Source organism: Python bivittatus, unplaced genomic scaffold (assembly GCF_059951505.1).
Source record: "Python bivittatus isolate LINGU-HERP-01145 unplaced genomic scaffold, Pbiv_v1 ctg000020_np1212, whole genome shotgun sequence".
In the NCBI taxonomy this organism is placed as follows: Eukaryota; Metazoa; Chordata; class Lepidosauria; order Squamata; family Pythonidae; genus Python; species Python bivittatus.
Window position 1 is genome coordinate 88,575,882 of NW_028277030.1, and position 16,437 is coordinate 88,592,318.

The window sequence follows — 16,437 nt, forward strand, 5'->3', positions numbered from 1 at the left end:
TTCCTTAAAGTAAATTGACATAACCCCCTGAAAAGCTCCTCCCTGTTTCTTTTATTTGCACTTAGCTCCACCAGAAATTGTCCAGTACAGTTTCCCATGCATTACTTTCTGGTTATAACTATTTCTTTTATTCCATGTGTAATTTAATTTTAATTATTTTATTGGATTTATATTTTGCCTCTCTGTTAACAAATAACACTTGAGGAAGCTAAAAATAAGAATAAAACTAAAAACTAATTTAAAACATCATTAAGAACAATTTTAAAAACTTGACAATATTCTGCATAAATAAGAAAATGTAGATAATGTTTGTAGCAAAAGTGAGAGTGATTGTAGAAAAGTATTATATGCTGCTGCCTGTGTACTAAAATCTGTTATACAACATCAACCCTTTAAATCTGATAAAAAAGGTTACAGTTCTATATGATGTGACAGAAGTAAGAACATATGACTTGAAATATGAAGAATTAGAAAGCACTGAGTTGGCTGGAGCATTTGCTATGCAATGAAAATGCCACACACCCATTCTGGCTTGGTACGCACATCCTAATCCACCACCCACCTGGTCCACATCACACACATACCACACACATCCCCCAATGTGGTGTTGACACTATCCTGCATGGACCACAATACTCCTAGCACACTGGGGGTGGTTCCTGCGCCCACTCCACCTACACACAGCAAAGGCACAGGAAAGATAGCAGCAGGTAGACTACCCCTAGCTTGCTGTATAGAGAGAAAGCATACCCTGGGGTAGGTACACATGTTGCTCGTTTAAAGCTTCTATTTTAACACGGGAGCTAATTCTGAGTTCAAGAAGGCGTTTTTCTCAGTGGAATCCCTTCAGCTTCTGTCCAAATCGCTTTGAACAAGCCTTCTGCCAACACTTCAGCCAGCAGAGGAATTCTAAAAAAGGGCAACTTCATCCTTCCCTCCCAACTCCATTAAGAAAAATACGAATCACCAGAGTTATGAATAGACAAGAACAACTTCACTTTACTGCTTGTATTCAGAACCAATAACCATACAGATGGGCAAACAGTATTACACTGGTACAAGAGGGATTGTGAATGACAGAAGCTATGGAACCAATGGAAATGAATCTCTGCCTTGAGCAATGTCTTTAAAGGTGCAATACATTTCAAAAACACAACATATTGTCAAACAATCCAACTCCCATCCACCCACCCATGCCAGAAGGGCAGAATGCTGCTGAACAAGTCTTTTCCTTCTTACTCATTAGTAGTCTTTCTATTGGTCCCTTGCTTTAAAGCTTTGGCTCTTACTCCCTTTACTTCCTTAAGCCAGCTACTTCCTTTTCCTTCTCCTCTTTCTAACTGCTGCCTTCAGCCAGTCCCACTTCTCTCCCTCTGCCTGTTTGAATCAAGTCTGTCTCTACACCAAACGCCTTGCTCCTGCAGCTTTTTATACCCCTTCCCAAATTCTGAGCCTTGTTTCTGCCTTCTCTACTCTTCTGGACAATCCCCCTCTCACTTCCAGAGCCCAAAATTCTGATTTCTTGGCAGGCTTCATGTTTGCTAAGACCCTTTGAGTTTCCACAATCTATTTACCTTAACATCTGAAGAGTCTGTTTCCTCTATTTCAAACTCCTTCCGGGTATAGACCTGCACAGCCAGATCCTAAACACTCAAGTTAACTTTCTTGCTTCTCACGGCAAATCCTTACCAGTTTGCATCAGATTTCTCTGATTCCCAACTTTACAGTACTGTAGAGTTACACATATTCTGCAACAGCAAGACTTCTGCCACTTAAGAGCCGCACTTCCTTCACCCTCCCTTTTTTTCCTCTTTTCAAACATGCATTATCCAGCCTAGACCTTTCCAGCTAATATGTTTCCTCCTTTGGTATTTGAGCATGTATGAAGGAAAAAAATATACTTATGGACAGGAATGTTTTAAAAAACGAGAATGTACTAGATGTTAATATTGAATTATACTATTTTTTTAAAAATCCCTCATGATGCTTTTAGAAAATATAAAAAATTCAGATTGCCATCTGGGCCTCTTAAAAGCTCTGGGTAGGTCCATATATAATAAAAATAAATGCTTCAGAAACACTGCTTCTTTTTCCCCTTCAATTTTGAGTATCTCTAGGCTGAGAGCTTTGGTTTATAATAACGTTTCTTTCAGTGTTAGCCACTGAAACCAATTAAAGGCAGAGGCTACAAAATATTACTGTTTGCCTGCTCTCCTTCCTATCTTAGTATAATACTAGTATATATCAAATGACCTCTTTTCTCAGCCACTGATTTGGAAACTGGTCTTTAATTGATTTCCTTTATTTAAACCAAAGGTCTAGAAATTCATCCAGAATTTAAAAGACACTTGTAGGATATATAAAATTCCTCTTGCTTGACAATTTGCTAGAATGAGCTAATGAGCTATACCTCAAATTTCAAACAAAACATTAAAATACAGTGTACTCATCAAATAAAGAAATTGTACAAATGCAATCTGAGTTTTAAATATACATCTCCATCAGTCATAGACTGACTACTACTCCCAAAGGAACTTTCAGCACAATTAAAAATTACAAAGAGCGCTTCCAAAGGATGCCCCAGAAACACCCAGATCCAAACCATTCTTGGAAGAAGGTAAGGGACTGCCTTCACTCAAACTCCCCCCATCCACCTATCTCCCCATCTCTGCCCTTTTGGCCGGCTGCCTACCCACTGCCCGGCCCTGCCTGCCGCCACGCCTGCCGTGCCATGCATGATTAGTAGCAGGGGTCTTCTTTCGGGCCACCTTCTTTTGCACTGGCCTTCTTTTGTGCACCAGCCAGAAACGCTTTCAGGGGGTCTACATCAAATATTTTTAAATCTCTCTGTTTTAATTTCTAATACAGTAAATTTCAATAGGTATAACTCCCATAAACCAAAGCTCTTTGAGGTCTTCAATCATTTTTAAGAATGTAAAGTGGTCCTGAGACCAAAATGTGTGAGAACCGCTGCTACAGATGATAGCACTTGCTGACTTTGTCTGGATTTACGAAGAAATCACAGCTAGGCCAGGCTTTTATTTGGATGGCAGACCACCAGGGAATGCCAGAGATGTTGGCTACATTGAGAAATGGAAAAAATATAGACGTAGTCCTCATTTAGCAACTTCCTCATACAGCGACCATTCGCAGTTATGATGGTGATGAAAAAGTAACGTTGCGACCAGTGCCCACATTCATGACCTTCGCAGGTCTGTAAAGCAAAGGAAAGCTTAAGTAAGATCATAAGCACAGTTGCGGTTCCATTTAGTGAACGCTTTGCTTAATGACCAAGTTGCTGGTCCCAATTGTGGTCGCTAAACAAGAACTACCTGTACCCAAAAAGCAGTGGCAACTCATTTCCATATTGTTGCCAGGAAAACTACTTGGATCCATCCATGAAGGAGACTTTACTTGTCTTGCTCTTTTCAAAAAGGATTGTTTGGCACTAACTTTCCACCCAAGGAGAATATTGTATTTTTTATTTCCCTTGTTTCTTATTTAGTTCTGAGTTTTTCCACTGATCCCCCATTTGACACCATTGCTGTCTTATTTCCAATGCCCTGAACTGCCATTCAATTGACTCCCTTTCAGATAAAATGCACCCCAGTAGCTAGCCCACATGAATTTCGGGATTGGGTATACTGTACATTGGAACTTGGTTCACTTAGTCCAATTTCTATGCACGTAACACCATTTATGTTAAATCACAAACACTGCATCCCCCCCAAAAAGGGGAGAAAATAAATATGTTGAAATATTGTAACGAGGCTGCCCTATTGCCATTTGAAGCGCCCTACCAAGATTGACCATCAAAAGTGCTGGACTACAAAATACTTAAGGCGGGCAGCGGGATATGGCTGACAACGAGAGAAGTTGCCGATTATCAAGAGGAAGCAGGATGGGGAAAGCATCCAGCTCAGTCGGCCACCCAGTTTGGCCGCACTGGGTGAGTTTTCCCCAAAAGAGAAACTGGCAGGAGGCTTCACTTCCCGTCGTACCCACACACTGCAATTACTCCATTCGGAGCAGCGACCCCGACTCAAACGGCCTTGCGTAGCCCGCACAACTCTGCGCCCCTGCGCTGAAGTCAGTCCCAACAGAATTTACGCCCCGGTGAAGCGTGCAGGGCGCTTCGTCCTCCAGAAAACTGCTCTCAAGGAGCGGGAAAGGGCTGCAAAAGGAAAGAGCAGAAAGGCTGGCCACAAAAGCCAGATGCACCACGGCTTTTTTTCCCCGCCCCCAAGCGGCTGGAGGAAGAGAGAAAGGCTCGGGGCCGCGATCTCTCCCCCGCCCCGCGCACGGGCTCTCTGTGGCTCCTGACCAACATGGCCACGCACGTTTTCCTCACGGGACCCCCAGGTAACTCCCCTCTCCGCCAAGCGAGAAGGCAGGAGATAGCGGACAAGCTCACGGCCTCCAGGAGGGAAGAGCGAGCGGGCGGAGCAGGGAGAGAACGAGGCCTTCCCCGGCCGCAAGGAAAGCGGCCTTTGCTTCGGCGCGCGGCCAGCGAGGTCTCGTGCAGGAGCGAGTCGAGCGTCCCGGGAACAGCCTGCAAGACGCGCTTGCAGATCCTATCTCGCTTTCGCAACGTCCTATTTCCGGGCTAGCGCGGGGAGAGGCTTTCTTCCGAGTGAACGTGCTTTGGAGGATCAGTTTAGCCTTTGCCTATGCGACAGCGAGCCACGCCAGTTCCGAGCCCCTTTGTAGATAAGGCCGTGAGGTGTGCCCACCGGCGGAAACACAGTGGAGCTTATTTTTGAGTGAATGTTAATTTACCTGGTGGGCCCACTAGGCCGTATTAGAACTGCTTCTGTTCAGTCCTACTTGCATGGCGATTTGCTATTAGTTATTGCAGGTCAGTTGTTGCTGGAATAGATTCCTGAAAGTTTTAAATTAAGAGGTATAAAAACAGTCGTTTACATATTGATAGGATTATAAGGATGACAGTAACTTGGCTTGGGGTAGAGTGGAGATTATATGAATGAGTACAAGCTTTTATTGGGTAGTGTCCCGTAGGACGTGGAAATTAAGATGAAATCCCTCATTAATTACTTCTGGAGAAGGTCTTGACAGAGACAGCAGTCACAAAATTCTCCAGCAGATGTTCTTGTATTTCTGTTGCTGGCCTTCAGAAACTGATACATGGGAATGCCTTCCCAAAATGGCAGTGGATTTCTCTTCAGTATAACTCAGTTCCCTGCTTGCAGAGAAGCTCAAATGTGACAGTGGATCTCCAGTTCCCAGTATTATCTATACACCCTCCATGGATGCAAAGGAGGAATGCTCCCCCCCCCTCCAGTACTATAGGATCTGCCACCATCTTGTATATTTATTCATGTGCAAGTCCCTAATCTGAGTATCTTGTAACCTGAAACAGGTACAGTTTGACAAAGTAGTTAAGGTGTTGGACTAGGTCTGAGGAGGCCTGTGTTCAAATTCATCTTCACTAGAGGAGTTTGGGATAGCTATTCTCCCCACCCACCCACCCCCATTACCTCACAAGGTTGTTGTAGCAATGAAATAGAGGGAGAGTCCCTTTATAAACTGCTTTGAGTTCCTGGAAAAAAGGTAGGATAGAACTCAAATAAATAGGAAAGGAATAAAACAAGATATATCTATGAATAAGCAGGAAAGAGGATATAATTACTCCAATTATACATACGTTTGCTTGGCTCCTATAAATTAGGGGTTTTGAATCTCCAAGGCTACAGCCCTAATCTGGCCCACTGTACCTGCAGGGCCTCAAATGTGAACTCTGCTCTAACTATCCTGCATATTTTCTCCTTGGGAAAAGCAAGGGGTGAGAGCAGCATTTGCAGAACAACAAACACAACTTTGCTGTTCTCTATACAGCTGCAGATGAAAAGTGCTTTTTTCTGAGTTGACAGGTGGGGAAAGATTGCTCCCACCCCACATTCCTGCATGGAGAAGTTGCTATCTGAAGCTGAGGTTCTCTTTAAGCCTGCTGCCTGGAATTGTCTGGCACACTCTGGCTGATAAAGAATCAAATCAAGTCTGGGTAGAGTTAGGGATTAAGATAAAGGGACTAGAAGGGTCTTCTACTTCCCGAAAAAGGTGAGTTTTGAGGAGGGATTTAGAGGGAACAAAGGACAAGGCCCATGGAGATATTCTGAAGAACAATCAGGTAGTAAGAACTAGGGTTTGCAGATCTGGCCTGCCAGATGGCAGCAAAAAGATACAGAAAACTCCAGTTCTTTGCTGTAATCAACTGGTGATCTGGAGTTTTGCAGAGCAGATCTGGTAGCCCTGATTAGAACCAGCCAGAGAAAATTAGTGGAGGCATTCCAGAGAGACTTGAGAGTTGTAGAATATCATGAACAAAGATCACAGTATTGGAAGTATTGGGATTTATGTATAACAGAGAGATAAAGATGGCTTAACCTTTGGAGGCTTTGAGATAAGAGGAAGATGTTTGCTTAAGATCCAGGAGAGGTTAGGAAGCTAGTGAAGGGAGTGGTAGAATTTCAGAAAAATGAGATACATAATTTTGAGAGGAGAGAGCTAGCTGGATCTTCCTACCCTATGACTGTCTTTGTATGATATACCTGATCCCTTTCTATGACCAATTCACTCATCTCTGTGGACTGATAGCACACAAGTCAGGATGACTGAGTGATGTTGTCTCTTTCCAGTTGGTGGCTTTCACTTCCTTTCCTAGTTCCTTTTTTTTTTTGCCAGAGGGAGAAATTGCAGTGACACCTCCATATACTGTACCTCTGCTGTTTTTCACGCACACACATAGTATGGCTGGGTGGGGAGGTAGAAACCAAACTAGCTCCAGAGAAGGAATGTCTGTAGAGACCCCATTTTTGCAGTGTCTGTACTTCAAGTGGAGAAAGGATTGACTCACTCCCCAGTAAGCTGTTTGGACAATAGCTCAAGGGCTGTTAAGGACAATGATCTACCCTCTTAGAATTAAGTGGTTGGGTCAGTTGGCCCAGTTTTCCTGATCACATGACATATTGCTCCCAACACAGTTAACTGTGTTATGTGAATGGGGCACATATTTCTAGCATGATAGGAGAGCACAAAGATTTACAATATGAAGTCCGCATTGTAATAGGTAGAAACAAGGAATCAAACAGTCCTAAAGTAATATTTACTTTGTTTTAGTAATGAGTAGTATTAAAAGTGAAGCTTAACAAAGATTATTTTTGCTGTAGGAATTGGAAAAACAACACTGATACGGAAAGCTGCTGAAATTTTAAAATCATCTGGTCTCCCCATTGATGGATTTTACACAGAGGAAGTGAGAGAAGGTGGCCGGAGAATAGGGTTTGATGTTGTCACTCTGAATGGAAGAAGAGGAATTTTGTCTAGAGTTGGGTACTGAAGTTTTAAAATATATTTTCTGGCACTCATTTTTAAAAATCCTCTGTGGAATGCTTTTTTGAGGCCATTGTGCTTTACACACACAAAGACCAGAAATCTATGAAATGACAAATGAGATTGTAAAGTTGTCATGTGGTGACTATTAGTCTAATGTGTAGGCATGTTGGTTTTAAGTGGTAAGAAAACAGCATATAACTGAATAAGCTGTTGTGATTTGTGACTGGGAGGGGCATGTTCAGCACCATCCCCATCATAATGTACAGTGCTAATGGGGTGAAGAAATTAGCAAAATAGTCCCATTTAAAAGTTATGCTGCATTTCTACAACATTTGAAAGGACAGTGGCCAGTCTCCCACTCTGGTCTATCACCTCAAGGCCAATATGTCTCTGAATACTATTTGTTCCTTCAAGCTGCATTTTGTGGCTGTTTTGGAGCACCTAGGAAAGGTGAGGGAACATTAGAAGGAGGAGGGGCATGGCAAACCAGACTGGAGGCTGTAATACTATATAATTGAAACCATGCATGTAAACATATCCACATTATTTTACTATATGTTTTTATCCTGAAGTTCATTGCTATGTGCTGAAACATATGTGGCTTTTGGTTTGCTCATATTATATTTCTACTATTTGTTATAGTTGATCAGGTAAATATTTGGCTGTATATGTTTTCTTCATGTAGCTCTGGTCATTCAGCAGCAAGGCATGAATATCGTGTTGGCCAGTATGTTGTAGATCTAGCTTCATTTGAACAGTTGGCTCTTCCTTTGTTGAGAAATGTAAGTTACATAGTAGAACTGTTTGTTTTTTGGTGTACGAGTTTTCATGAAAATGCATAGGCTGTATTTTATGGGGCTTTAAATGCTCATGTAAAAAGTGGTGGGTCTCTCAAAACAGTGTGATCATACTCATTCTTTAAATAGCATATTGTATCTTGGAAGTTTTCATTTCACACTTTTGTGGATATTTATTCACCGACAGAAGAATTTTGTGATCATGAATTTAAAGACTTTTTAAATGAAAATGTTCATTTCTTTGCATCTCTCATGGTAATACAAGAGACATAGCAAAGTAGTCTCATAAGTAAAATATGAAAAAGGAACAAGTACCTGTATGGCCCTTAGCAGATGAAGTTTCCAATGTAGGTTTCCAAATGTTCAGTAAATAGTACTTCAGTTACATAGTCTATTGTCTTACCATGAATACATGCTTTAAATGTAGCTCAGACTACCTCCAAATTATTTGAACCTCAGTTGTGAACATCTCTTGATAATATCTAAGAATTTGACTCCAGCCAGGTAACAGCACCTAGATGATGGCTGTTCTTGAAAAGCAAAGTAGGGTTGGATCTGGTCCATATTTGGGTGGGAAACCACCAGAAATTCTACAGAAGTGTTCTAAACTGAGAAATTGAAAAAAGTCCCAGAAAATGGCAGTGACAAACATTTCTGTCTTGTCGCAAAGAAAACAAGGTTGTGTTCATAAGGTCACTGGGATTTGAGCACAGCATGTAGTAGACTTTGACTTAGAGTGTCAGCCCTTCAAGACAGGCCAGGTCAGGAAACAGATACCGCAGGAACTACTGGAACTCTACTTTATTGTTGTAGGGTATAATAACAGAATTTTGGAAGCCCGGTAAAATTTCCCTCTGCCCTGTCTTATACCGTACAGAATCAAAGCCAAGTTATTTTGAGCCTTTTTCTCATGCTTCCTCCTTTTTCAGGACTATGTTGTTGTTTACATTCCCTTTTCTTATCTTTTAACAGTTGTGCTAACAGTTTTTGCCAACTTTAGCTCTACATATAGAAAGGGGAAACTCATATGCTGGGGAACAGGGCAGCTAGACATAAAACCAACTGATGTCTGTTCTCATGGTTTTTTTAAAAATACTGGATGCTTCCATAGATCAGAGTGGGGAACCTGTGACCCTCCAGATGTTGAAGAACAGCTCCTCCAAAAATTCCTTACCAATGTCCATAGTCAGTAGAGCTGCAAGGAGCGTGGTTCAGTAACATACAGAGAGCACGCATACCCCATCCCAGACACAGAGGCAAGTGTAAATATTGAATATGCAGCTTGGCCATTGTATGGACCTTTTTACTAGCTGGTGGTCTATCAAAATGTATGACAATGTCAAATATTTTTGTAAGAAACAATTATCTTGAAACTGAATTATTTTTATTCTAAAGGCAGAATAGATAACCTGATGCCCTTCACATGTTTTGTCCTGCAGCTCTCAGTGACATTTGCTGTTTACCCTGCTGCCTCTGAACTGAAGCCCAAAGATCAGGAGGGCATCAGAGAGTGTATCCCTGGTATAGAACTGTGATTTAAGTAATGTAAAAATATTTTGTACTTTGTTGTTGAGTGTTTTTATCCTATATATATTTTCCTTGTAGGCTGATTTTGGCAGCCGTGCAATGAAAAAAGTCTGCATAATTGATGAGATTGGTAAAATGGAGCTCTTCAGCCAGACATTTATTCAAGATGTCCAACAAATGTTGAATGAATCGGGAACTGTGATACTTGGAACAATCCCAGTGCCTAAGGGAAAGCCTTTGAGACTTGTGGAAGAGATCAGAAATAGAAAGGAGGTGAAACTCTTCAGTGTAAGTCATTGACAGATCCACTAAGAAAGTCTGGTTTTTATTGGCATAGGATGGTGTGACATCTTATGGAGCATTTGTTTGGGACAAAGTTGCATTTTCTTTGAAGAAACAGGTGTTCACTGGGGCATCCTTGTACTGGAAATAAAATTGATTCCATGGTGCATGTCTTTTAACCCTTAAGCTTGGGGTTTCAGCTGCACTTCAGATATGAAGTTTAAAGTACATCCCACTCACTTCCCCTTTACAAAGAAGTCAAAATGTGTGTTTGTTTTAAATGGCTACAAATAGATTCATTTGTTCGTTCAGCTTATATGCCACTCCATTTCTAAAACCTCCAAGCAGCCTACAAATAACTTTTTTCTGTGAGATGCTTCTAAATGTATTACTGTAAGATGTGATTTCAGAAGTTTCCAAGATAAACAGCAGTAGTCACAGGAGTTTCCTAATGTGTATCATGACAAGCTCAGGAGAGGGAAAACAAGTGCATTATTATAAGTGCACTGCCCTCCCGAAAAGATTTAAAGACCTGGCTCGGTCAGTGTGCATCAGGTGATATGGGCTCTACCCGCCCCTGGGGGTGGTTAGCCCCATGATGATGCTCCCTGGAATTACTTGCCAATTTTCTATCTTACTGGAATTTATTTATTTTTAGGATTGTTTTTATGTTGTATTTTAATGAATTTTTATCTTGTTGTAAACCACCCAGAGTCGTTTCACAAGATGGGCGGTGACAAATTTGACGAATAAATAAAATAAAAAATAAATAAAAATTATGGAGAATATGGAGACATTTTAGCAAAAGGAATATTACAACTGTTCTATTATAGCTAATACTCTAACAGTAATAGTGGTAAAACCTAATGCTAATAATGGGTATTATGCATAAATATGTCACTGTCTTATGCACTGTTGTTTGCAGTATTAACACTACTAACAATGGGAATTCAGTTGCAACGTTAAAACCATATGATTAGATTTCACATATCTGGAAAATACAAAACAGAACAATCCCTGACCTCAGTGGCCATTCCAGTGGCTTTGACAGAAATCAGGTTGTCTTGCCCCACATTTATCTGAATTGCACCTGAGGTAAAGATAGTGAATTTAATATTTTGTAACATTGCTTAGTCTTGTGAACTTTTAACTATGTTACGTAGTTAATGAATTACATTTACAAAGCTTGCATATGACTCTGTGTGTGCCCTGGAGAATCTGTCTGCAGCCTGACTGCTGGTTATTGAGAACCTTCCCTATTGGAGGAGAAGATAAAAGTGTAATGAATAGGCCTGGGTGTGCTTTGAAAGTGGTTCAAAAGACGTGGTTTGGACTGAGCAGGAGCACAGTGCCTCCCTGTTGTTCGTTAAAGTAACAACACCTTTTTTTCCCCAGGCTCGAGTCTTTAGTTGAGTATTCAAGTTTACTTTCAAAGTAGTGACACCTCTTTTTAGGGTCAGGCAGAAGAGTGCTGTGCCTAGAAGGGTGCTGTGCCCACCCTTTGCAGTGTCCAAGGCACTTGTTTCAAATCATTTTTGAAACAGTCCTAGTAAAGAATTCATTTCTTTAGCTCTTTTTTGAGTCTTTTCCCAAGAGATAGGGGGAAAATGCTGATTGCAGCCAGCACCAGACCTTAGCAACTGAAGTTTTTTAGGTTTTGATGGCATGTTCAGTTTTATAACTTTTTGCGATATTATTTCTTGGTGCTTTTTTATGTTGTGAGCCATTTTCACTCTTGGTCAACTTAAGTCAGTCTCATGTTTCTTTGTTTCTAGCACCTAGAATAATGTGTCGCATCCTTTTAAATGAAATCTCATCAAACCAGAGGTACCAGACATAAAATCAATGCAGGAAAATGCCCAAGATGTTCTTGATTCATTTAGGTCAATTTATTTTGATACAAGCTTCAAGGACTATAGATTTTTAGTCCTATTTCTTTTTTTTCCGCCTCATTCCTTCTCTTTTTCAGGCACCCCACAGAACAATCCCCTGAGTGATTCTGCAAGCTGATTTTTCCTTCCCCCCTCATGTTGTTTCCTCCCCCATTTGTCTAATTTAACTCCTGCTAATTTAGCTCCAGCATTCTTGAAATACTGGCAGTTATTCCCTTCAGCGTATCTAAATATCTTGTCTACAGATTGCTTAGCTCTCTGGAAAGAATTTTTTTGGGGGGTGGGGGGACAAGTCCTTTTCAGGGCCCTGTTTTTATACTAGAAGCGTGACATCCAGTGTATAAATCTTGTATACTTTTGCTATTTTGGTGATATGCTAACTATACCCCCTGCATCTGTCTGCATATTTTCACATCTGCAGTACTGTGTACAATCTACTTAACCTCCATGTGTTCTTTGTCAGTAGAAAGCAAATCAAGTAATTTGAGGAAAGAAGCAGAGTCCAAAGGAATGCTCTCTCCTAATACGGAAATAGAGTGAGGGGGTTCCTATAAAGCAGTGTTTCTCAACCTTGGCAACTTTAAGACCTGTGGACTTCAACTCCCAGAATTCCCTTGCTGGCTGGGGATTCTGGGAGTTGAAGTCCACAGGTCTTAAAGTTGCCAAGGTTGAGAAACACTGCTATGTACTATAATTAAAAACAGCAACAACAACAACTAACTGATAATTTGCCAGTTCTTAGTTTTTTGTAGTGCTAAGTTGGGATGTACAAAAAAGTCTCCACAAATGTCTCTACTTTCTAAGCCTTGTATTTTGGCTACTTTTAATAAATGAAAACTAATATTAATCCCTATTTTTTATGTGAATTCTCTTTTTTTTTTAATTCTAGATTACGAAGGCGAATAGAGATAACATTTTGCAAGAAGTTGTGACAGCTGTGGAGAACTGCCTAAAATGAGATGTCTTCCCATCACATCTCTTCTGCTGTTTACAGTTTAATGTTATTTTCATTAATATCTAGAGCTTAATTGACTTTGAATATGCTGGTGTAAGTGTTCTTGTTTCACATTTGTTGTCTGAGGTTGGTTTCTATATCAGAATTAATTTGTTCAGGAAAATAAATACACATGCACATACATAATACATATTCACCAATATAATGATTAGCTTCATCATAATACTGAGAATCCAGGCTCTGAATTGAATGATACCTCATTTTAATTAATATAAACAGTGAAATCCACTGCTGTGGATCAGTCTATCACTGATCAGATACTTTTTCACTTATAGCACTGCATCGTAGAAGGATGGCTTTCCCATGGTGTAAGGACTTGCCAGACTCTTAACATCCCCTCCTCCTCCCTCTTTCACTCACCCAAGGTCTATACAGTACATACCATTGCATATGAAACATTTTTCAGGAATACCATAAATAAAGAGGGCAGGCATGGAAAACTAGAAAAAAAGAGGGGAAGATGTCTCAAATGCCTGTGAAATTTTCTTTACTTCGCAAAACTCAAGAGCTTTTTCAGAAATTTGTCAAGAGCATAGCTAAAGCATTTTAATTAGCAGTTACACAATTTAAAAAACAAAAACACTTTTCACTGGCATTTGAGACCTTTCCCTCTTCTTCTGGGATATCAGGAATCAAACATTGGATCAGTCAGCTTGACTTACTTGTGAAAGTAAAAGGAAACGATGACTAGAAACAAAAGACTTACGTGTATCTTTCTAGGGCTATTTTTGGGTTGTGTTTAAAAAAATGATTTTATGGTGTTGGTAAAATCAAATTTTCCAAAATCCCTTTAATACTTATTTATTTGTTTGTTTGTTCGTTTGTTCATCAACTCTTATTTTCTAAACATTTATCAAATATTATCTAGATACATATTTCTATATGGAACGTATTTCCCTGATGAATAATTTTCATTTCTCTAATTCAATTTGACATTTGATGCACCAAGTTATATTGCTGTGTTGAGTAACGCTTAACATTTTTTGTTTCTTTTGCACCTTTTCCGGTTAATAAAGAAGCTATAAATTACTGTGACACAACATGCATCCCACAAGACCTCTGAATGGTGTTCAGGCAAAGTGTTTACCATTTAATCAGTTTTGCATATCATGAAAGCTAAATTCCCAGCCAGGTGCACATGTTTTCATATGCTGCAATGTTTTTTTTGGCGCCAGCCAAAAAATGTAAAGATATGCAGCCGCTTTTCTTTTGGTATGTGAAATGTAACATATGTTCAATTAAAGCATTCCTTGGTCAAAGGAATGTAGAATCTCACATTGTTTTCAAAGCTATTTATTTAGATAGCAGATGTGGTTAGTCTACGATAAAAAAAATCCATTAGGTGAATTTTTTCTTCCATGAGGCTACAGCTGAGATCCCTAAACCTTTTTGAACTCTGAATATTTGGAAATGTGAGAACTTCTGTTCGCACCACTGCAAATGTCTGCTGTGGGGAGCTGCATAGTCACAAAAGGGAAGTAGCTTGGCAAAGAAAATCTATTTTACCCCACTGAACCCAACCAAATACTCATTTCACTGAAAGAAATCTGGAGAAGCTTTCATAAACATGCATACAGAAATTAAGTCCCCAGGCAAAATATATACATGCTATAAACAACATAGAGAACACACATGAAAAGATTGCTCCCTTTCTCAGTCTCCAGCTTATCAGGCAGGAGCCTCTCAACTGTCCAATAATCTAAAAAAAATGACTCTGGGCCCCATATGGAGAAAAGGAAGAGAAAGCCATTGGAGGCTATTGCCTGACTTTCTGACCAACCAAGCACATTGAATTTTTTGGTGACTGTGGGGGAAAATGTCTGGCTATAGTGGTAGCAACTACCTTATTGCAATTATTCTGGAGTTTGCCTATCAAGAGGACAAAAGAGTTTCTAAGTCCCTATATCGTAAAGGAAATGTCAGAAAGCTCTTAGTTCGTGAGTCTGTTCTCTCTCATCCTCTTATATAAGAAGAAAAGTGTTCATGCTCAGTACAAGTGGCCCAGCTGTCATAAAAATGCCTTGTAGGGCTGTGACTTGGTTCTGTTGAGCATCCTTTCTTGCTATTGGCTCAGTAAGCTATTTTCTGCAGTGCAGCTGTTCCATGTAGCATATGGAGGGCATCTAATGATGATACCATCATCCCAACAAAACATGCCTCTCAAACATAAGGAAGGGAGAAACTGGATTATTAAGATGCCTATATTGTTTTATGGTGAGGTTTAATAAGCAGATTTCTCAATCTTATGGTCTGATGGGACTAAATAGCTTATCTATATTTGAGAAGGATCAAAAGCTCCGTTATGCAAGAAACACAGCTGGGGAGCAGGTATCCCCAACCCTATGATGTATCTGCAAGGCTCCTAATTACTGTTACATTACACCTATTAATTTTAATAGAGTATTTTATACCTGGCTTCCTGTATAACTCTAAGAATCAACATATCATTCAAGATAAAAAGTGTCCAAAAGAAGGGTGTTTTTGCTCAGATTCTGTTGGGTCTGGTTTTATATAGTCATTATATTATTTGAAGAGTGGAATACTGTATTTGAAATGTTTGAATTTCTGAATAGTTAGGCACTCCATATCTAGACTATAAAAAAATCATCCAGTCATAGGATGGCAGCAAATCATTAAGAGTTTTCTCTATCAGTATCTACTTTCTATAATTCTACTTCCTATCTGTATAATCTGTAGATATGTGGCTAGGGGATTCAGCCCTTCCTTGGGAGATATACCGATCTTACAAGTTATAAAATAAACATAAAACATAAAAGCCCTCTCTAAGTTTTAACATGCAAACTCAGTGCTGAAGATAAATTACAGAGTCCAGTTCAGGTAAAACAGTTGTTTTCAAATGAATTTTTTAAAAAATTCCAAAGTAAAAGATTATGTCCTGCACAGACCACAAGATGGCGCTGGTCTGCTACAAATGAATCTTTTCCATCTTGATCTCAGACAACAGGTTTGCCAAGATTCCAATTCATATTATAAATTATGAGAATAGATTAAGGACCATATTATATCCTCACACCTAGCATGAAAAGTGGATAAAGGCTGAATTTACATACAATTTCCTAGAGACAGTAGATTTACAACAAGCAGCAGCAGCAACAATAATAATGCAATTCATGGCCATAAATTTATTGCTTTCCATAGAAGCAGCAGAGGTTTTGAAGCAAAAGATTCCCTGGTTTCCTTTCTGGATTTTTACCACTTCTCATAGGTTCCAAGCTTTAATGAGAGGCCATGGGGAATAATTGTAGCCCATTTTCCAGCTTGGTTCACCATTTCCTCCTGGAGTTCTGTGGAGTTTTAAAACAATGTTTTTTATTTTATTTTATTTATCATATTTGTATAGCCACCCATCTCACAAAAAAGTGACTCTGGGCAGCGTACAACACTCAATAAAAAAGAAAACCAATAAATACATATAAAGCAGTCATAATTAAAGACTATAAAACTATAAAAAGCACACAAAACAAGAGAGGATGATATTCACCACAGTAAGGGAGCCATCACAAAATCTCTCCAGTGCCCTGGGACCCCCAGGCCTGATATCGTAAGCAGG

The 16,437-nt window shown here is 39.8% G+C and overlaps 1 protein-coding gene across 1 annotated transcript; it reads left to right on the forward strand.

The window, feature by feature from the left end:
• The first annotated feature begins 4,192 nt into the window (after window positions 1-4,192).
• Window positions 4,193-13,371, forward strand: NTPCR (nucleoside-triphosphatase, cancer-related). The gene is made up of 5 exons (XM_007426953.4): window positions 4,193-4,362; window positions 7,188-7,350; window positions 8,039-8,135; window positions 9,756-9,965; window positions 12,741-13,371. The coding sequence occupies exons 1-5, from the start codon at window positions 4,329-4,331 to the stop codon at window positions 12,807-12,809; spliced, it is 573 nt and encodes a 190-aa protein (XP_007427015.1). The 5' UTR covers window positions 4,193-4,328; the 3' UTR covers window positions 12,810-13,371.
• Window positions 13,372-16,437: the final 3,066 nt, after the last annotated feature.